Source organism: Sturnira hondurensis, unplaced genomic scaffold (assembly GCF_014824575.4).
Source record: "Sturnira hondurensis isolate 20B ecotype Veracruz unplaced genomic scaffold, ASM1482457v3 Scaffold0017394, whole genome shotgun sequence".
Lineage (NCBI taxonomy): Eukaryota > Metazoa > Chordata > Mammalia > Chiroptera > Phyllostomidae > Sturnira > Sturnira hondurensis.
In genome coordinates, this window is record NW_028090025.1 from 6,419,553 (window position 1) to 6,442,825 (window position 23,273).

At 43.3% G+C, this 23,273-nt stretch overlaps 1 protein-coding gene across 1 annotated transcript in view; it reads left to right on the top strand.

Annotated features, from left to right (window-relative positions):
- The window catches only part of TMC7 (transmembrane channel like 7), a 59,456-nt gene that overhangs the window by 29,821 nt on the left and 6,362 nt on the right, over window positions 1-23,273 (top strand). Inside the window, exons 6-14 of the mRNA XM_037067726.1 lie at window positions 5,218-5,363; window positions 9,860-10,007; window positions 11,587-11,760; window positions 12,808-12,965; window positions 15,184-15,301; window positions 15,565-15,662; window positions 17,291-17,477; window positions 20,341-20,471; window positions 23,014-23,169. Of these exons, the coding sequence (XP_036923621.1) occupies window positions 5,218-5,363; window positions 9,860-10,007; window positions 11,587-11,760; window positions 12,808-12,965; window positions 15,184-15,301; window positions 15,565-15,662; window positions 17,291-17,477; window positions 20,341-20,471; window positions 23,014-23,169 (1,316 nt within the window). The remainder of the gene's footprint in view (window positions 1-5,217; window positions 5,364-9,859; window positions 10,008-11,586; window positions 11,761-12,807; window positions 12,966-15,183; window positions 15,302-15,564; window positions 15,663-17,290; window positions 17,478-20,340; window positions 20,472-23,013; window positions 23,170-23,273) is intronic.

The following is a 23,273-nucleotide window of genomic DNA, read 5'->3' on the forward strand; positions in this document are numbered from 1 at the left end:
TTTATCTATCATCTAATTCACCCACTTAAAGGGTTCAATTCAGTGGTTTTTAGTGTACTCACTGAGTTGTATAATCATTACCACAATCGATTTTATATTTCATCACCTCAGAAAGGAATGTCCTACCCTTTAGCTATCACTTCCCAATCCACATTATTAGCCCTAAGCAACCATTAATCTACTTTGTGTCTCTATCATGCACTTACTCTTAAGATATTAAATGTCTTATATGACATTTCATATAAATGGAATCATATAATATGTGACCTGTTGTCTCTGGCTTCTTTCACTTGACACGTTTTTAAGGTTCATCCATGTTGTAGCATCTATCAGTCTTTCATTCCTTGTCATGGCCAAATGCGGTTCCATCGTATGCAGTACCACATTGTGTTCATTCATTCACGGTGGGCGCTTGGGTTGTTTCCACCTTTTGGCTATTGTGAATAGCGCTGCGATGAACATTCAAGCACGAGATTTTGTGTGGAGGTACATTTTCACTTCTTTGGGGATATAGACCTAGGAGTGGAATCACTGGGCCAAATGGTAACCCTATCTCTAATTCTGAGGAAATTCCAGCCTTCCGAAGTGGCTGCACAATTTTATATTCTCACCAGCACTGTATGAGGCTTCTGATGTCCCCACATCCTTGTCAGCACTTGCTATTTTACCCGATTTTTTTTAGTATAGCCACTCTGGTTTGTATGAAATGAAATGTCTTTGTGGTTTTTATCTGCATTTCCCTAATGACTAATGAGTTGAGCATCTTTTCATGTGCTTATGGCCATTTGCGTATCTTCTGACATTAAATGTCTCCTTGGATCCTCTTTCTGTTTTTAATTGGATTATATGTCTTTTTATTGTGGAGTTGTAAGAGGTTTTTTTTTAAAATATAGTTTATTGATTATACCATTACAGTTGTTCTATTCCCCCCTTCATTCCCCTCCACCCTGCACACCCCTCCCCCACCATTCCCCCCCCCTTTAGTTTATGTCCATGTGTCTCAACTTCTTTAGATTCTATATTTCCCCCACTATTCTTGCCCTCCCCCCTATCTATTTTCTACCTACCATCTATGCTATTTTCTGTGCCTTCTCCCCCCTTCTCCCCCTCCCACCCCCCTGTTTCTAACCCTCCATGTGTTCTTCATTTCTATGGTTCCACTCCTGATCTAGCTGTCCTCTTGGTTTGCTTTTGTTTTAGGTGTGGTTGTTAATAACTGTGTGTTTGCTGTCCTTTCACTGTTCATATTTTTCATCTTCTTTTTCTTATATAAGTCCCTTTAGCATTTCATATAATAAGGGCTTGGTGATGATGAACTCCTTGAACTTGACCTTATCTGAGAAGCACTTTATCTGTCCTTCCATTCTAAATGAAAGTTTTGCTGGATAAAGCAATCTTGGCTGTAGGTCTTTGGATTTCATGACTTGGAATACTTCTTTCCAGCCCCTTCTTGCCTGTAAGGTCTCTTTTGAGAAATCCGCTGACAGTCTGATGGGTACTCCTTTGTAGGTGACTGTCCCCTTATCCCTTGCTGCTTCTAGGATTCTCTCCTTCATTTTAGTCTTGGCTAATGTAATTATGATGTGCCTTGGTGTGTTCCTTCTTGGGTCCAACTTCTTTGGGACTCTCTGAGCTTCCTGGATTTCCTGGAAGTCTATTTCCTTTGCCAGACTGGGGAAGTTCTCCTTTATTATTTGTTCAAATAAATTTTCCACTCGTGGCTGTTTCTTTCCCCCTTCTGGTACCCCTATAATCCGGATGTTGGAATGTTTAAAGATGTCCTGGAGGTTCCTAAGCCTCTCCTCATTTTTTTGAATTCTCATTTCTTCATTCCTTTCTGGTCGGATGTTTCGTTCTTCCTTCTGGTCCATTCCATTGATTTGAGTCCCATTTTCCTTTCCATCACTATTGGTTTCCTGGCCATCTCCCTTCATTTCAATTAGTTTAGCCTTCATATGTTCCTCTAATTTGTGACTATAATCTACCAGTTCTGTGAGCATCCTGATAAATAGTGTCTTGAGTTGTGCTTCTGAGAGGCTGGCAATTTCTCGGTCGCTTAGTTATTGGCCCTGGGACTTTGAGTTCTTGCACCATCTTTTGGGCTGTTCGTGCCTGTTCCGTAGCAGGATCAGAGCCCTAAAGTGTTCACTAGAACAGGGCAACTAAGTGGCTGGGTTGTGACGTTGTATGTGGGGGCGGGGTCAAAGAGGGACAATGGCTTCCCTCCGGCGCCCGCTGCCGCGACCCCCACCAGCACCGCAGCCACCACCGTCACTAGGCCCACGCATTTCGTTCCACTGCACTCGAGTGTGCCACCGCTGTCAGCCCTCCACCACTGGGTTCGCCCCCTGGGGCCTGCTCACTGGTCCGTGGTCCGTCTCACTGCGCGCGAATGTGCGACCTTGGTCAGTCTGCCCTGCACCCCGACTAGGTCCGGGCTGCCTGCGCTCCGAGGTCTGTCCTTCCCGACCCTGCTCCGCTGCTGGCTCTGCCTCTCTTACCGTCCCTGTTGAACAGTTCGTAGCTGTCAGACTTCCGTATAATTTGGTTTTCTGGTCTCTGGGTGTGTCTTAGTTCTCCAAAACTTTTGTTGTATCCAAACTTGGCTGTGGGAGAAGGCACAGTGTTTCCACCTATGCCTCCATCTTTATAAGAGGTTTTTATGTATTCCATATTATAAGTATCTTATCAGATATATGATTTAAAAGCAATTTTTCCTATTCTCTGGATTGTCTCTTCACTTTCTTGATAGTGTTCTTAGAAGCACAAAAGTTTAAATTCTGATAGAATCCAATTTATTTTTTCTTTTATTGCTATTATTTCTTTGGGGATCATATCTAAGGTTCCATTGCCATGACCTTCCAAGGTCATGAAGATTCAGTCCTCTATTTTTTTTTCTAAGAGTGTATAGTTTTGGCTCTTACATTTCGGTCTTTCATGTGCTTTAAGTCAACTTTTGCATATGGTGTAAGATAGGGGTTCAAGTTTTGTTTTTGTTTTGTTTTTTGCATGTAGCTATCCAGTTATCTCAGCACCATTTCTGGAAAAGACTATATTCTTTTCCCTTATCAAAAACTAATTAATTGTAAACATATGCATTTATTTTTGGACTCATTTCCCATTGATCTATATGTCTATTCTTATGTTAATACCTCACTGTCTTGACTACTATTGTTTTGCAGCAAATTTTGAACCTGGACTGTGTGAGTCCTCCAACTTTGTTCTTTTATTTTCAGTATCTTTTTGGCTAGTCTGGGGCTCTTTCAATTCCATATGAACTATAGGATTAGCTTGGCACTTTCTACAAAGAAGCCCATTGGGATTCCAATAGGGATGTTGAAACTGTAGATTAGTTTGGGGAATATTGCCATGGATTTCCTGATCCATTAACATGGGGTGTTTTTCCATTAATTTAGATCTTCTTGAATTATTTAAACAATGTTTTTTAGCTCTAAGAATACAAGATTTAGCCTGGCTGGATAGCTTGGTTGGTTGGAGCATCATCCTTGTATGCCAAGATTGTGGGTTTGATCCCTGGCCAAGACACATACAGGAAGCAACTGTTACTAAACAGAGGTCTGGGGGTGGGGGGAGCAATATTTGGCCCACCTAGGGATGCCAAAAACTGCTACAGAACTACGGGGGCCCCTCCCAAGGACGGTATATTAATACCTACTGGGCTCATCTGTCCGCTGCCAATTGGAAAGACATCTCTCAATTCCAGAGATTTGTGAAAAGGAAACAAAATATTTATTTAATGCTATTCAGACCTAATGCCTTCATTAAAATATTAAAGTCCTTTTGGGTATACACCTACACACACAGCGCTCCCTTCTCCCCCTGTCCCAGCTCTGGGTACCGTAAATCAGGAAAAGAGCACATGTCCATTTTTCCAGGCCTCTTGTATCATCAGCTGTGTTGACGTCCAGGCGGGATCTCCAATTAATCCAAAGTCATGCAGCACCTTCCCCTGGCAAGAGGTCTTTGTACCAATTTCCGGTCAAAGTCTCTCCTGCTTTGCAGGCCACACGGCCAAAGGGAGCACTCCAAAGCTGCAGGGGTCCGCACTCCACCAAAAGCGTGTGTCTTTCTCCTTCGCCTGGTTGCAGGGTTCTCCATTCCGGCAAAACTGCGTGATTTTCCCTTTCACCTAGGAAAGAGGGGGTCCTCACTCTGCCAAAACTACATGGCTCTCTCTTTCACCTGGCCAAGAGGGGATCCTTACTCTGCTGAATCCGCATGGCTCTCTCCCGCAATGGCTGCAGGGATCTGCACTCTTCCAAAACAGTGTGGCTCTCCTTCTAATGGCTGCCACATCTGGGTGTAAATCCCTGGGCCAATCCTTCTTTGCAGCCCCATTTCTGACTCCTCCCACAATCAGTTACACCTGCCAGTATTTCTGTATTATTACAAGTTTACTGGGCTGCCATCATTAGTCGGGGCAGGTATGGCCCCATGGCCTGGAGCCAATCAACTCCAGGCTCCCACGCAGGTGCTGTAACTCAGGGGATCTGCCCCTAGTTATGTCTTGGGTGGAAGTCACTTCCTTCTCCCTGGCTCAAAGCATGGCTACAGCTATTTAACATATCTATGAAACCAGTTAAAGGTTATAGATATGTTAAATAATCATTCCAGCTGCAAAACTGTTGCTATGCAAAACAGCTCTCAATGGCCCTGTTCCATTTGTCCCTTCCCCCAACTGACACCTGGAGGGGGAGTGAGGACATTTTAATATTTCCTGGATACCCTGAGCTCTGGACCCCATTCCAAATCCTTTTTCTTGGCCCCCCCTCTTGGCTGCACCCTGTTACACAACCACTGAATGCATAAATAACTAGAATAACAAACTGATGTTTCCCTTTTTCTCCCTGGCTCTCTCTCCCCCCTTCCTCTCTCTAAAATCGGTAAATAAAAGACTATAAGATTTATATTTCAGTTAAATCTATTCCTAGGTATGTTATTTTTTGCTGTTACTGCACATGGAATTGTTTTCTTAATTTTATTTTTGGATACTAGACCTGTGTATTTTTAATGCTCAGGTTTTACTCCTGCTTTCTTTATTCCTTAAGCACGAAGTACCCATCATGCCTCTGGGATCGTTCTAGTGTCTGGGGACTCAGGGGCAAACAATAAGGACACTGGAATGTGAGTTCTTGGTCTCCTGGTTCCTTGCAGTGAACTTACCAGTCTGATCTCATGCCTGTGACTTTTTTTCAGGGTTTCTTGGAAAATACCTGCCTGTTCTATGGACATTACACCATTGATGGGGTAAAATTTCAGAATTTCACATATGATCTGCCTCTGGCTTATTTATTAAGCACAATTGCCTACCTGGCACTGAGCCTTCTTTGGATAGTGAAAAGGTAAATTTTCTTATCATTGTGTTCTCTTTGAGTTGTCCTGCTGGCTGGAGTTTACTGGAGGCCATGGACTCTTTGAGCCCATGCCCAAAGTATGAGCAGAGTCCAGGGGTGGGCTTTGTGGGGGAAAGATTTGTGAGTGTTTTGGAGACTGTGGAAACCTGGAGGCAGTGGAGGCAGGATTTTGTAGCTGGAGGAGCAGCCCAGAGATCTTTACTCAACCATTATCATGCACATTTGCCCAACTTTATCTTTCATCTGGTGTGTATGTTAACCAAGTCTCTCCTGGATTTTGAATGGCAGAAACCCAGTTCTGACTAACTGGGGCACAGGGGAGTTGAGTGGCTCAGAGAAACAAGGAAGGGAGGAAACTCCAACTACAGGAAGGACGAGGATAAAGATATGGCTTTGACATATCCGAAAGTAAGGATTCCTTCGTCTCTGATTCCCTTGGTGGTGGCTTCCTCATGTGGACTTTCTGGGTCATGGGTTCAGGAATCCTTTGAAGAGATTGGTTAGCTCTGCTTCATTTCGGTACCCAGCCCTGGCCCTTTAGCTGTGGCCAGTTGGTTAGGGTCACATGAGAACCTGGCATTTCCCCAGTAGACAAGTGGTTTAGTAGGGGTATCAATTCCCAAGAAAAGAAAAATGAGAAATATTAATTATTTTAATTACTAACAAAGAACTTCCCCCAAATACGATAGAAATTGTGTATCTTTCTAACATGAAGTTCTGAGTGGGGCACAGGTTAGTGTGGTAGACATCTTCTCAGCCATCCCACTTGTGGGATTCAAGTTCACCGAAGTTCAGCCACCTTCAGCATGCAGCTTTGAAGTTCCTTGAGAGCTGAGAGTGACCATGGAGGAGTATCCTGTGGACAGGGTTTACCAGCTAGGCCTAAAGTGATCACTCATATTTCATTGACTACAGCTTAGCCACATGACCACAGCTAACTGCAAGGGAGTCTGGGAAATGTCATCCCTGGCTGGCAGCCACTTCCCAGTACTAACACTATACTATAGAAGGGGAACCACAAATATCTGATGGGCACCTCTCTTACCCACATCACTGTCACGTGAGAACAGGAACAGTGCTATAAGCCAGGGGGCTGTGAAGCTCCATATCACAGGAGTAGGAGAGACCAAGATGCTGGGGCCTGGATTTGCCCTCCATGGGCACTAGGGATTACCACCACAGAGAAAGCCCCAGAGCTCAGCTGGGCATTCATGTCCTGAGTCAGAAGCGATGACATAGGTAACAGAAAGTTACCCGGTGTGTGTCCGTTCCCCACCCACATGGGCAGTGTAAGGACAAGAAGGAGCAGTGACTTGTTCTGAGGGGCAGAGAGATGCTTGGTAAAGAAACGTTGGTTGATTGGGGTTCTGCCTTTGCTGTTCTGTAATGGTAGACAATATGGAGTGTCACAGGTGGGCACAAGTAACCAGGTTCTTGGTGATCAGGACAAAGAATTGAACCGAACATCCAGAGTTTATAGCAGAGAACACGGGAGCAGGCCAACTCCAAGCAGAAATTGACCTCACGGGCTAGAGGGACTCTATTCTTATAGGGTGGATATTCCCTAGCTAGTTTAGGCAGGCTTTTACTGCACATGTGCAAATAGTTGTGTTACTTTAAAGCTACTGCACATGTGGTCTCCCATGGTTTTCCCGGATTGGCCACCAGGGAAGGGGGTCCCACAATGTTACTGAATGGACGCCCCTTCTCCTGGAGTCCCCTTGTACTAGGTTCATTTTGTCCCTCGCCAGAGATTTATAGCTCTTCATGTTAGAGATTGGTGAAAAGGAAAGGGATTATTTATTCAAGTTATATAGACTTAAGAGTAAGAGTAATGACTTAATGTTTTCATCAAAATCCCAAAGTCCCTTAAAACACCCACAAACACACAGTCCTTCCTTCCCCCCTTTGCCCGGTCTGGGGTACTGTATCTCTGGAAAAGAAATAGAAGTCCGTCCCTCAGGCAGCCCCCGGTTCTTCCCAGTGATCCGTGCTCTGCTGGTAGGCCTCCCTCGGTTCCCAGAACCACCAGCTTTGTCACCGGGATCTCCAGTCCTTAATCCAAAACCACATGGCACCTTCTCATGGCCCACCAGCAACAGTCTTTTCACCCCTTTCCTTCCCGCAGCGTCTCTCCTGCATTCTTCCACACTGCCAAGGGAAGAGCTCTGCATCGCTGCTACATCTTGCTTTCCAGCTTCCTAAGCTGTGTGGCAAAGGGAGCCCCAAAGCCGTGTCATTCTCCCCTGCCAAAGCTGCGTGGTGATTCTCTGCCAAAGCCACATTGTGATTCTTGTCATGGCTGCCACGCTTGGGTTTAAATTCCAGTGCTAATCTTCCTCTGCAGCCCCATTTCCGACTCCTCCCACAATCAGCCACACTTGCCAATACTCCCGTATTTTCCAGCTTTTCTGGGCTGCCATAGTTAAAGTCTGGGCAGGTGTAGCCCCATGGCATGGAGCCAGTCATCTCCAAGCTCTCATGCAAGCTCTCTAACCAGGGGGAGTTGCCTCCCAGTTACATCCTGGGTGGGAGTCACTCCCTTCTCCCTGACTCAAAGTATAGCCACAACTATTTAACATATCTATGAAACCAGTTCAAGTTATAGATTTGTTAAATGACCATTCCAGAGGTTACCTGCAAAACTGTTGCTGTGCCAAACAACTCAGTGGCCCTGCTCCCTGTGTCCTGTTCCCCAGCTCAGACTTGTGGGGGTGAGGACATCCCATATTTTTAATATTTCCTGGACACCCTGAGTTCTAGATCCCATTACAAATCCTTCTTTTGGGCCCTCCCCCCGGCTGCATCCTCTTACGGGTGGAGCCCTCTTTAAGACAAAAAATACGAAATATCTTTTTTAAATTATAAAATATGAAAATAGCAGGACCCGATGAACATATTGCTAGAGGCGCTCCCAGGGCCCTGAAAGGGCCCTCAAGAATAAAGAAGCTTTCTTAGCCAAACAGTAATTTCACCTCCAGATCTTGCTCAAGTTCCTCACTTCTGGGCCTTGACTGCTCCCTGGAGAAGACTGGAGGGAGAACGGGGTGTGATGTGATAGGGAAGGTTCACCCCTGGAGAAGGAGGCTCCGAGTGGTGAAGACCGTGGGCTTGGAGGTTCCAAGACTGAGATGTGAAGGTCACTTCACCTCTTTAAACTCATTTTTTTTCACCTATGAAATGTACACACTTGGTTGTTGGAAGGGTGCACTGAAACAAGGCAGGTAAGGAACTTAGCACTGGGCCTGACACCTGGAAAACTTTATTAAATTAAAATCATCATCATAAACTGGCCCCCATTCTGCCACTAACTCTCTGATTCTAGGGAAATAGTTTTTTTTAGATCTTAGCTTTCTCATCTGTTAAGTGTAGGTTTGGTCTAAATCGGTGGGACTGGGGTGGGACTTCATGGAGCTTTATAAAATAACACATTTCTGGACCCCACATGAGACCTACTGACGGAAAATCCCAGGGTATGAACCCACCTGGGAGTCTGCGTTTTAGAAAAGTACCCAGATGGTTCTGACATAAACTCTTTGCTGTGAACCTTTGGCAGAGTGACTGATCTCTGTCATTCCTTCCAGTTTTTATTGTCTTCACAACTCGGTGACAAATCCTAAAGACACCCTGTTTCATCTACAGTGTGTGGCATTTGATGTATATGTATCATCAAGTACCAGGATGTTTTTCATAAAAGCATTTGAGTAACAATTATGAAGTGTGCAAGAGTTGCACCTGAAAGGGGCTTACTAATGTGGATAATTTACTATTGAAAGTCACTTACCGCGATTCATTTACCCATCAATTGGGTGGCGGCCATATTATGGTCCAGAGATTCTGGATAGAAAGGTGGCAAGGCCACCAGTGTTTCTGCTCTCGAGGAACTTAAATTTTAGTAAGGATCAGGGATGATAAGCAGTAAACAGAGGAGTAAAATAATTGCAGATTAGGTTCCCTGCTGTGAAGGAAATGAAAGACTAGCTTGAAGTGGGGGTTACAACTTCAGAGAGGGTGGTAGGGAATCCCCAGAGGGGTTATCTGAGCTGAAACCTGAAAGATGGGAACGAGGCGGGCAGGGGAGAGGCAGGGGAAGAGCTGTGGCAGGAGGAGGTTAACAGGAACTGGGAGTACAAAGGCCTTGAGGCAGAAGCAGAGGTTTGTGTGTCTATGAAAAGGAAAAAAAGCCAGTGTAGTATCAGCAGGGTGGCTATATGGGAAGCAAGATCATGTAGAATCTCTAGGCTGTGTCCAAGAGTTTGGGCTTTATTCTAGCTGTGAGAAGAGTCATTAGATGGATGAAAGGAAATAATTTTCAATGGTGAGATGCCTGATCAGCTGCCACATGTATTTAGGATGGTCCAAAACTTGACCATGTCAAAATGGGTGGAAAATGCAGCCATGTGTAACTTTTATTCTAGGCCAAGCCAGTGGGCCTGTATTTTGTTGCTGTTCTTACAAGAAGCGTAATTATTTTGGGGGGTCAGGTCAGTGGAAGGGTTCAAAATCAACCTGATCCGAAGTGAGGAGCACTTCCAGAGTTACTGCAACAAGATCTTTGCCGGCTGGGACTTCTGCATCACCAACAGCAGCACGGCGAACCTGAAGCACAGCAGCCTGCGGTATGAGCTCCGAGTGAGTGCTGCTGGGTTTTCTCTTGGTGGCTTCCTTGCCAGCAAGCCTGTGCCTTGGGAGGCCGGGTTGCAGCCTGCAGAGAAGCGAGGGGTGGGGGGCCAGGCTGCATCCGGTGCTTAGCAAGTTTCCTCTTTGTAGTTTTCAAGAGCTTTTTCTCAGAGAACAGCTTCCTGGGGTTGATCGCCTTGGGCCCAAGCTTGGAGCTGGTGAACTGAGGCTAGGAAGGGGGTGGGGACACAACAACCAGTGGGGGGAGGTAGTGCCAACCCCTCTCTCCCTGGCGCCTTTCTTTTCTCTTCATGAGAAGCGGTCATAAACATCGCTTATACCTGGAGAAATAGGACTAAGGGTGGGAAGCTATGATGATAAACTGGTGTGGTATGAATATGAAAAGTAGAAGAAAGATTATACATTAATAAGGAGAGAAGGAGGAATAAATAGCATTGTGATCAAACCTATTCCCCCCAAAAGGAAAAAGGGACAATTATATCAATGAGTAATAAAATAAGATGGAAGAAATCAAATCAAATGTATTATTTTTACACTAAATACAAACAGATTGAATCCTCCTATTAAAAGCAGAGAAAGATTGAGTTAAAAAGCAAAAAACACCCACCTTATATACTGTTTCAAGAAATAACATGGTATGTATTACCAGTATGTAACATACATGTATAATGTGCACCCATGTTTTGGGCCCAAACTTTCAGATAGGGAAAGCTTTCATTTTTTATTTTTTAAAAGATTTTATTTATTTATCTTTAGAGAGGAAGGGAAGGAGAGAAAGAGAGAAGTAGCAATGTATGGTTGCCTCTTGTGAGTCCCTTGCCGGGAACTGGCCTGCAATCCAGGCGTGTGCCCTGACTGGGAATCGAACCGTGATCGTGTGGTTCACAGGCCCGCACTCAATCCACTGAGCTACACCAGCCAGGGCTCATTTTTTTATTTTTTAATTCAATTATTTATTTATATTTAGAAACAAAACCAATTATTGTATTCCAGGTTATTATTTTGCATACAGATCATTCTACAGTTACACTTTTAATGTGTAAGCATAAATAAAAGAATTAAAAACAGTTACATAGATACAGAATTTGTAATACCCCTGTATAACGTGTGTCTTATTTTTCCCTAAAAAATTTTGGCAAAAAAGTGCACATTGCACATGGCAAAATACAGTTATGTCAAGAATAGGTTAATAGGCCCTGGCTGGTGTAGCTCAGTGGATTGAGCACAGGCCTGCGAACCAGAGGATCACGGTTCAATTCCCAGTCAGGTCACATGCCTGGGTTGCAGGCCGGTTCCCTGCAGGCCAACTCCCAGCAGTGGACGCACAAAAGGCAACCATACATTGATGTTTCTCTCCCTCTCTCCTTCCCCTCTAAAAGTAAATAAATAAATAAAATCTTTAAAAAAAGAGTTAAAAATAGGTTAGTAGTTCTTTTTTCACATTTATTGCAAAGTCTAATTGCAATCTTAAATAGGATATTCTCCCTTGACTTTGGCCTTTAGTAGGCATGAAAATTAGTTGGACTTCCCTTCACCCCTCTGTTCAGAAATGAATTTCTTTGCTCCTCAGGCAGATCTGGAAGAAGAAAGAATACGACAGAAAATAGCAGAAAGGACCTCTGAAGAAACAATACGGATTTACTCTTTGAGACTGTTTTTGAACTGCATTGTCCTGGCCGTTTTAGCAGCATGCTTTTATGCAATCTATAGAGCAACTATATTCTCGCAAGAACACATGAAAAAAGTAAGGACTCCTCCAAAGTCAATTGCACTTTTACTCTGGTTGGACATTATGCTAAATAGCCTTGTAAAGCTCTGAGGCAGATACCATTATCATTTCTGTTTTACATGTGGGGATAGAAATTTGACTAACGTGACAGGGAACCAGAAATCAAAGGCAACCAATTTCCACTTTTAATAGAAATGAAAAGCATCCAAGATAGAACGTTTGGGGGATCTGCTCTCCCTAGAATTCACAATATTTAAATCCAGCTGGACTGCCTGATTTAATCCCCAACTCCTCTACTTACTGTTAGGGCCTCAGTTACCTAACGTAACAGTGGCTTTAAAAACTCAAGTTGGTCTAGTGGCTCGGCTTCACGGAATCAGTCACCAGGGGCCCAGATTCCTTCCATCCTGAGGCTCTGCCATCCTTAGGGTGTGGGCTTCTTCTCTATGGTACTTGAAAGCTTACCATATAGCCAATGGGAAGGAGAGGAGGAGAGGACACCCCTTCCCTTCAAGGTCACGACCTGGAGGTTGCACTTAAAAGTTCCACTTACATCCTTTCGGCCAGAATCTAGTCAGGTGGCTGTACCTAGTTACAAAGGAGGCTGGGAAACTTGGTTTCATCCTGGATAGCCATGTATGTGTCTGTTACTAAAGAAGGAGAGGATGACTATTCTAAGTCACTATTACAGCCTTGAGAAATATATTGCCCAGTGATACAGAAACGTGGATTATTTTTTACACCTCACCTAAATAAATTCAGTAGAGCTCGTTTTTCTTTTAGTATGGTGCTAGATCACGTTTCCTCCATTTGAATGCCCACAGAAAGAGGTAGCTTATGATTAAGGGCCTTGGAAGTAGCATGTGTGTTTTGTTTTGTTTGTTTGCTAATAAACGTGTAGTTGAGGGTTTTTTCCATTTTAGTGAGATATAGTTGACATATAACACTGTGTAATTTTGAAATCATACAGCCTAATATGTATAGCTGAGTTCTTTTAAGATCAACTTATTTGTGATGCAATTTTCCGTATTATACTTCTGACCAGTTTTGTTATCTTCATAGGAAATTGACAAGATGGTTTTTGGAGAGAACCTCTTGATATTGTACCTGCCTTCTATTGTGATCACGCTGGCCAACTTTATCACTCCAGTGATCTTTGCCAAGATCATCCACTATGAGGATTATTCCCCAGGCTTTGAGATTCGGCTGACAATCCTTAGGTAATGTCTAGACATGCCAAGCAGATCATCACTTATACACTCTCTTGCCTATGGTAGACATTGGTAATCAATTGTGACACATTTTCCTGCTAAACCAAGAATCCTCTTCAACGTTCAGACAGCCCCCATGAATGAATCAGAGGTAGCACATGCAGTGTCATCTCTTTGACGTAAGAGTCTATTCATTATTATTATATTTTTGGTTCCCATATTAGCACATCGACATCTGAGGGTGAAGGGTGGGGCCTTAGGAGGAGGAGTTGCTCTGAAGATGTTACGAATGACAAGGGGGGTGAGGAGGTGAAAAAGAAGGAAAGGCAGCTGAAAGGGTGTGCTATTGGGCGAGCTGCTTCTGCTGACAACTGGGCCTCAGTCCTACTGGGTAACTCTGGGAGTTTGTGGAGTAAACACTTTGGCCCTTTCTCAACAAGCCAGGTGCTTTGCCTCTGCCACCTAAGGGAGGCCAGCTCCCAGAGGCATTAACTCCTCACACTTCCATCCCCACTAACCCCATGCGTGGGCCCTGGGTGGAGAGTGACAGGGCCTCCTTGCAGGAGGAACCTGAGGCGTTAGTTGGAATAATAAGCGCTGAGAGAATGGGGCCAGGTCACCCGCAGTGTGCACTACAACTGACCTTTCTAAGTTGTTGTAATATCTCTTCTCATTTGAAATAAATAGTTTAATTTTTAAAAATAAAAGGTCTAAAGCAGGATGCAGGGAGTTAACACAAATGGGTTGAAGAAAACTGGGTAGGGGCTGAGTGAAATGAACATTTTCGGTTGCTTCTCAAGTGCCTCAGATTACATTTAGGTCTTTTTTTAAAAAATATTTTTACTTTGGAAATTTTCAGACAGAATAAATAGTATAATGAACCCCCTGTGCCCATCACTTAGTTGCCATTATTTTTGTTCCCAGCATTTTGTTCCTCTTGTTTTGTCTATTCCCGCTCTGTTGCTGGTTGATTTAAGGTAATCTCAGGCAACATGTCATTTCGCCTGTAGCGTATTTCTAAGTGACAAGGATGTTTTTTAAACTATAACCATCGTGACCCCTAATACAATTAAGATATTTTCCCCGATGGAACTGCAGACGGCTGTGTATGATTGGTTTGCTGGAACCGGGACACAGAAACGGCCGGATGCTTACCGGAGGGAAAGGGCGTGGAGGAGGGTAGAAGAGGGCAAATGGGGCTGGGAGGAGACTTGACTTGGGGTGGTGAACACACGACACCAAGTACAGACGACATGGTGTAGAACTGTGTGCCCCTTTTATTCTTTAAAGAAGTCTCCCTCCCCTTGTGTTGTGCCCTTGATTTGTGGGAGAAACTGGGGCCTTTGTCCTGTAGAATGTCCCCTAGTCTGTTTTAATTCATTGTTTTTTCATGGTGTAATTTTGTTTTACTATACCCATAGTTGTGGTAAACTCCTGTGTATTCAAACTTTTGTTGTGTTATGTTATGTTATGTTAGTTTGTTATAGTTTTTAGCTATAGAAGCCTCCTCGGCAGTGGTGGGTCCGCCTCCCACCACGAGGCACCCAGTGTCAGGCGGCACACTGAGTGAGGAGAAGAGTGAGCTGATCAGGGGTGTGGACTTCTGCTCTTTTCTACTGCCCACTTTTTAATGTTTTCATTTTTCATTACAATCCAAATAATAGGAAAGCATCTTTTAAAAAAAAAGTACCGCTCTCTCCCCTCCTCTCTTGAATCCAGCTTCCTCAGACAGCCCTCATCTGCGCGGTTAATGTGGCTCACGCCAACATCCACACATTTTCTTTTAAAAATAGATTCATGTCTGCATCAGACTCTGCAATGTGTTTTATTCACTTCTCAATAGATCAGACATCTCTCGAAGCTGATGCTTATAAGATTCAATCAGCTCTTTTCAGAAATGTGTAATGTTCTGTGAAGGGGCTGTCATACCATAGATTCTGGAGTTCCCAGCTTTCTTATACTTTTTTTCTGCCATTTAAAAAACTGTGGTGATATACAGGCATAAAATTTGCTATTTTTAACTGGCATTATGTACATTCCAAGTGTTGAGCCACCATCACCACCACGTTTTTTCCAAAATGTGGTCGTCCTCCCAAACAGAAACTCTACCCTTTTGTGAGTTTGCCTTTAAGAAAGGCAGTTCCCCGCTCCCCAGCCTTTGTCCCGAGGGCCCAGCCTGCCACAGGGCCTCCTCTTCTCTTCCTCTCTCCTCCCTCTCGTCCTGCAGGTGTGTCTTCATGCGGCTGGCCACCATCTGTGTGCTGGTGTTCACCCTGGGTTCCAAGATCACATCCTGTGACAACTACTCGTGTGAGCTCTGTGGCTACAACCAGAACCTCTACCCGGTGAGGCTGGGGCAACGGGAGCATCCGGCTGAGTGGGTCATTTTGGAGTGACAGGCCCAAGGTGGAGGGAACAGAGTCCGGCACACCAGACACTGCTAAGTGCCCTCAAACCCAAGTTGGTGCTGGAGCTCAGAGGATCATCAGCTGATGGCCCCTAGAGGCAGCAGGATCTGGAGACTGGGTGGACATTGGGAGGGGTCTGAGAACCTGGCTTTCTCTGCCCTGAGTTGGGTCTCATTGTCTCTCCGTGTCTTTGGTTTCAGTGCTGGGAGACCCAAGTTGGGCAGGAAATGTACAAGCTGATGATATTTGACCTCATCATTATCTTGGCTGTGACACTTTTTGTGGATTTTCCTAGGAAGTAAGTGTGAGGGGTAACCCCCCTTATCTCCCCTTCACTTCCCACCCCTGCCCCAGCTGGAGGACCCCCTCACAGCTGCTCTCCATAAAGCGCTGGATGATTCCACAGTCCCTAGAAACCACTGACAACCATCCAGTGACCTTCAAACAGCTCCAGGTCATCAACCCCTAGTCCCTAGGCGCCCCCAAAAGTCAGTGTGAGGAGTGGAAGTGGCACTGCTTTCTGTGAGGTTTCTGTGGACATGGCTTCCTGCCATCAGCAAGGGCCTCAGTGGATACCACATTTCCTGATCTGGGTTCAAGCCCCAGCACTACCACATGCTAGTCCTGTGACCTTGGACAGGTAATTTAAGGTCTGTGCTTATTTTCCCACCTGTGAAATGGGGACATAGCAGTACCCACCTCACAGCACCATTGTGAGGATTAAATGAGAAAATGCAGATAAAAGTACTAGGAACACACCATGCTTCAAAACTCAGCAAAATGCTAACTGTCACCTTTATGATTATCATGACTATGCTGTCATATTTTCAATTATTCTCAGCATCTCCTTGAGCCTTAAGCGAAACACTGTTTATTTAAGGACTTTTTTTCCCTGATGTACAAATTCCGTAAGCATGTCAGAGGTCCAGTATGTCCTTAAAAATAAACATTAAAGAAGAAACTTTCTTTTAAAAATTTATACAAATATAACAGGAATATGTGCTTATTGAACATTTTTAAATATTTAAAATTTAAATAAACACAGAAGTGTAGCAAATAGTGAGAGTTCTTGTTTGTTACCTTTCCCTTCTACTCCCCAGTCCCAGCCCAGTCCTCAGAGATGGCCATGGTTAGTACTTTGGGGAAGATCCCCCAGTCCTTAAAAATAAAAATACCCATTTGCATAAATACATATATAAATAGATAGAGTCTTACTAGAAGTGTTCATTCTCCCCCTTAAATGGGATCATGATACATCTGCATTGGTCTGCTGCTTGCTTTCTGTCTCCCATACAAACAAAATATCATGCACTTTCGACGGGAGGACACATGGATTTTCCTCATTTATTTTAAGGACTGTGTAATATTCCACTGTGTCCGTGGCTTATACTTTGTCAACCCAGCCCCTACTTGTGAGCATTTAGGTTGTTTCCAGTATTTTTGCTGATACATGGCAATGTTATGGGGAAGAATGGTGTGTGTTTGTCGCAGGCCCTTGGTCCTAGGGCATCGGCAGGAAGCTTGTAGGATTCCAGCCTGCTAGGTGACAGGGTCCTCCTAAACCCTTTTCCGTGTGGATGGATGCAGATGACTCTGTGGGCTGCGTGGCAAGCCAGAGCGCAGATACTGTCCATGTTGTTTATTGTCACCTCAACCCCAGGAACTAAATTGATTTTTAATTCCCCCATACTCCAGATGAGAAAAATAAGCCTCGTCTAAATTTATTTGGCTGGTCAGTTGTAGATCTGAGACTCAGATCCTACTCTTGAAGGTTCCAGAATTCACTGTCTTTTGAATCTTCTAGACTTGTGACTAGCCAGTTTCCATGAGAGACCTGTGTGGAAACAGCCCAGTTTTGTGATTGTGGTTCTGTGACCTTGGCTGACACCAGTGGTGCAAATAAGAAATTGCCCCCTTTGTTTCCAGGCTCCTGGTGACCTACTGTTCCTCTTGGAAGCTGATACAGTGCTGGGGGCAGCAGGAATTTGCCATTCCTGATAACGTTCTGGGAATCGTTTATGGGCAAACCATTTGCTGGATCGGAGCCTTTTTCTCCCCTCTTCTCCCTGCCATTGCAACCCTGAAATTCATCATCATCTTTTATGTGAAAGAGGTAAGGAGAGGTGGGGATAATGGACTGATGCCCTGCACTGCTCTTGACCTTGGATGGTATTCTGCATGTGTTTGGAGCTCACCCCCATTCTGACAGATGTATCAAAATTATACCCCTTGTTTAATATGTATTTTTATTCTAGAAAAAAGATGTTCATGTTTTTATAATTTTTAGAGTTTTGTTAAGTATTGTTTTGCTCCTGTGATTTAAATGTCATTTTTATATGTAACTGTCAAAGAGATGAATTGCAATGAATTGATCAGTTGACAGTGGTACATTTTGGTAATGTTTAACAAGCGTTTATTAATTTAAATTTTGTGATTTTCTGTGTGGATTTTGGAGCCAGTGAATTTATTTTCAGGCTTCAATTATTTGTGTAGGTCCCTGAACAGCTCACAGGCCCCAGGCATTGTGCCTGGACCAAGTGCCCCGGGGGTGAAGTGGCCCTGTAGGTGACCAACGTATCTGGCCTTATGAACCAAACTTCTTTTTTCTTCATTATAGAGATGATATATGCTTAATATTAAACATTTAAACAATACAGATATGTATACAGTAACTCTCATCCCTTCTTCCAGAAATACCTTCTGCTAACAAGCCCAACATTTATTGATGCCAAGCCCTGAGAATTCAGAAATGGACATAATAATAGTATTCATAATAATGACAATAATAATAGCAAGTGGTAATAATACCATGTGCCCCCACTCTGCTGAATGCCTAGGAAGCTGAAATTCAGAAAGGTTAAGTAACTGGTCCAAGGTCACACAGCTGACAAGTGACTCCTGGGATCTGAATCCAGGTTTATCTCACTCAAGAGCCACTTAACCTGATAAGCAGGGCCTTTCATTAGACCAGACTTTCTATCTGGATGTTTTGGCATTTGAAGAATGTTCTCATGCTTTCCTTTGGAAACTTTAATTGGCTGAAGTCACCAAAGGAGAAATGGAGAAGAAAAAGCCTATAGGAACTTTTTTCTTTCCAGAAAACATTGGTTGGCCAGTGTCTTCCCAGTGTGCAGCCCAGCATGGGAATAGTGGGCACTGGGCTAAGTTCTGACTCTCACTCCAGGCCTGACTGACTGGCCCCAGACAGGACACCAGGTGTCCTTGGCCCTCAGTGCCCTCTGCTCACAAGATGCTCTGGCTACTGCTGGATTCAGAAGAGCTTGATGTCTACTCCCAGCAACAGAGCATTTTTAAATGCTAAGGGGAAATACTATGCCTGCCACTATACCTCTTTCCCCCTCTCAACCTGATATTTTCTTAAAGTCTTTTTCCCCCAATGGAAATATTTATTCTTTATTTATTTATTTATTTATTTAAAATATTGTATTTATTTATCCTTAGAGGGGAAGGGAAGGAGAGAAGGAGAGAAATATCAATGTATGGTTGCCTCTCCTGAGACCCCCACTGGGAACTGGCCCGCAACCCAGGCATGTGCCCCTGACTGGGAATCGAATTGCAATCGTGTGGTTTGCAGGCCCGTGCTCAATCCACTGAGCTATACCAGCCAGGGCGGAAATATTTATTCTTAAATATAGGAAACATAAATATGCTTATAAAACTTCAAGTAAAGTATCTCTTAACTTTTATAGATTATTATAGATCCATTTAACATATATTTAAACCCCTATAACAAATACTTTTTAAAAACTATATTTTATTGTTTATGCTATTATAGTTGTCCCCACTTCCCCCCCCTCCCCAGGCAATGCCCACACTGTTGTCCATGTCCTTGGGTCATGCATATATGTTCTTTGGCCAATCTCTTCACCTTCTTTCATCCAGTTCCCCCCTCACTCCCCTCGGACAGCTGTCAGTCTTGTATCTATGCCTCTGTTTCTATTTCGTTCATTAGATTCCACATATAAGTGATATCACATGGTATTTGTCTTTTTCTGACTGGCTTATTTCATTTAGCATAATAGTCTCCAGTTCCAGCCATACTGTCCCAAAAGGTAAAATTTCCCTTTTTTACTGGGGCATAATGTTCCATTGTGTAAATGTATCACAGTTTTTTAATCCACACATCTACCAATGGGTACTTGGGCTATTTCCAGAACTTGGCTATTGTAAATAGCACTGCTATGAACATAGAGATGCATATATTCTTTTGAATTGGTGTTTTGGGATTCTTAGGATATATTCCCAGAAGTGGAATCATTGAGTCAAAATGCAGTTTTACTTTTAATTTTTTGAGGAACCTCTGTACTGTTTTCCACAGTGGCTGCACCAGTCCGCATTCCCACCAACAGTGCACTAGGGTTCCCTTTTCTCCACAACCTCACCAGCACTCGTTGTTTGAGGATTTATTAATAATGGCCATTCTAGTGAGGTGATGTCTCATTGTGGTTTTAATTTGCATCTCTCTGATCATTCATGATGTCAAGCATTTTTTTTGTATGTCTCTGGGCCACCTGTATGTCCTCTAAAGAATACCCTTTAAAAAAAACTTAAATGAGATCATATAGGACAGGGTCCTGAAATCCACCCTTTTCACTTCACAGCACCACGTAAGATGTGAAGCTTGCTTTCCCGTCTTTTCTAGGGGCCACGTGGTATTCTGTTGTGTGGGTGTGATTTAGCCTTTCAGGACTGCTCCCCTGTAGCTATTTTAGTTGCTTCCAGTTCAGTTATTCCCTGTTATCAACACCTGTAGCAGTAAACATCCACACACATGTATTTTGGCCCAGTGTTGGCACAGGTCTGGATTTTATATCTTTCATCTTGATCTATATTGCAACTGCCCTCTAGAAAGGTTAGACCAACTCACATTCCCACTATAATGCTTCAACGTGCTATGCCCATTTATCCTCACAGAAGCTGAACTCCTAACTTCTCCTTTCTTTCTCTCCCCTTAGATCAGTCTTCTTTATACCTGCAGACCCTCCCCGAGGCAGTTCAGAGCATCCAATTCTAATTTCTTCTTCCTGTTGGTGTTGTTAATTGGCCTGTGTTTGGCGATAATACCGCTGACAATCAGCGTGGCACAGTAAGTACCACTTGGTTTCTAAAACATTTCCCTGCTTCTTGACTCGGTCCTCTTCTCTGTTAAAGGGCCCAGTGCACTTTCTATGGGCTCTCCTCACAGTGCTCCGCCCACCGTGGTCTGGTCAGTAAGTTGCTTCCGGCTTAGCCAGGCCCACCCTTGTTTTGGAAGCTCCCTCTGGTTGCTGGAAAGTCTTGATCCGCTTTCAAAACTTGGGCTCGCTGGGTGGCCATTATTTTTGAGAGTGCCAGTTGGGTCGGCCCTATCTAGCTCCCTTTTCCTGAGACTTCTCTTCTAGTTCCCTTTTAGATTGTTTCTGATTATGAAAATAATACATTGTAGAACACTTGGGAGTATAGGGAAAAACAGAAAGCAGCAGCAAGTCACCCATGTTCCTGACACTTTAGTTGAGGGTTTGTACTTAGTGAACATTTATTTATTTAACACCTTCTATGAGCCAAGAAGTGTGCTAGACGCTAGGGGTATAAAGACATTTAACATATGACAAGGAAATGTGGAGTCTGGTGTGGAATTTGGAAAAAGCAGAATGCTCAGGGCTCAGGGCTAAGGATCAAAGTTGAGGTTTCAAGCCCCAGTGATCTCACTCCCTAGGTATGTTATCATTTATACCAGAGGCCAGCAAACCTTTTCTGTAAAGGGCAAAAGAGAAATAATTTAGGCTTTGTGGGCCATCTGGTGTCTATAAGCAGCCATAGACAATATATAAACTAGTGAACATGACTGTGTTCCAATAAAACTTTATTTATAACAAAACAGGTGATGGGCCACATTTGGCCCATGGACTGTAGTCTGATGACTTACACTGCCATGGGATTTCTTTCCTTCATCTTTAAATTAAAATCCTTAAGTTTTGAATCTGTTTCTCACATTTTTTAAGTTAACTTGAATATATATTTTTATTGTTTTTTAAATAATATATATAAAAATTTAAATAGTACAAAAGAGTGTGAACTAAAGGGAAAAAATTACTCTTTATCTTCACCTCTTAGTCCCATTCTGCAAAGGTAACCACTGTTAACATTTTATGAATACTTCTAGAAATCCATTATGAACAATGTATTTTTTTAAATTTTTATTTGTTTTCCCAGAACACTTTTGCCTCCTACTTTTTTAAAAAGATTTTATTTATTTATTTATCTTTAGAGGGGAAGGAGAGAAGGAGAGAAACATCAATGTATGGTTGCCTTTTGGGTGTCCCCTGCTGGGAGTTGGCCTGCAGGGAACCGGCCTGCAACCTAGGCATGTGCCCTGACTGGGAATCGAACCATGATCCTCTGGTTCACAGGACTGTGCTCAATCCACTGAGCTACACCAGCCAGGGCCCTAAACAATGTATTTTTAAAAAAATACATATGGAATAATGCTATAATCCTGTTTGTAGCTTATTTTTTTCTTTTATTTTATATTGTGCCATTATCCATGCCAATGCATGTAGAACTCTTGTTCTTCAAAATATCTTTTAGCTTTGATTTTTTTAAATATAATATATCCACATGGCACAAAATCCGTAAAGTATAAAAGAGTATAGGATAAAGTTCATCTTCCAGTCCTGTTTCCCAACTATGTACTTAGTTGTTTTTTTAAAATTATTGTTCAAGTACAGTTTTCTGTCTTTTATGACAGCTATTTCTATGCGTGCCTCTGTCTCAGTGGCTCTTCAGTATTCCATTGTACAAGTGGATCATAAGTTGTTCATCCATTTCCTCAAACAACACTTAGGTTGTTTTCAGGAATTTATTTTTACTTGTAAAAACAGGATTGCAATGGAAAATCTTCTACACAGAACCTTGTAATGTGGATGGATGTAGGCCATTCTTTGCAGGGCTTAATTTTTTCCATCATCATTTTATTTTTTCCTTACTTTGTACTTTGAAAAATTTCAAATCTATGGAAGAGTTGAAGAAATAGCCACAATGAAAACTCATATACCCTCAACTGGATGTCCCACTTTGGTACATTTGATTGACCATTTGAAATTAAGTTGTAGGCATCCTGACGTTCGTCCCTACGTATTTGAGCACGCAGCTCCTAAAGGACACAGTGACATCATCCTGCCTAAGATAATACTAACATCATATTCCTGCCATTTTCAAATTTCTCCAGTTGTCCCCAAATCATCTTTCATAGCTTTATTTTAAAGTGAGAATCAAGTTTTACCCACTGCTCTTGGTTATGTCCTTTTAGTCTCTTTTAATCTTTGATTTTTTTGAAGAGCCCAGGCCAGTTTCCTCATTTCTAAATAAGAGACTGGAGAAAAAAATCCCCACATTCTGCATTTGTCTGATTTATTTCCCCATGGTTTCATTTAACTTTGTTCAGTCTGACATTCCTGTAAATTGGAAGTCAGGTCTAGAGATCTGATGGAATTTCAGGGTAAGTATTTATGACCGGAATATTCCAGAAGGCCATAAGGTCAGGCAGTTCCTCACCGGTTACTGTTAACAAAGCCTGTGGGCGTGAGAGCAGGAACTCTCAGCCTGGGAGCACATCTCACCTGAGCTCCTTCTTCTGTGTGTCCTGGCAGCATCACTTCCTCGAAAGCTTGTGGGCCCTTCACCAACTTCAACACCAGCTGGGAGGTGGTTCCCAAGACGGTGAGCACCTTCCCCAGCTCACTGCAGTCCCTGGTGCACAGCATCACGTCGGAGGCCTTTGCAGTACCTTTCTTCATGATCATCTGGTGAGTGAGAACCACCTGGACCCCTGGGAGTATTTCCCACTGCAGCCCGCGGGCTTCCTCCACTGGGAAATGGGAGCTCACCTGCTACACTTGTCACGTGAGAT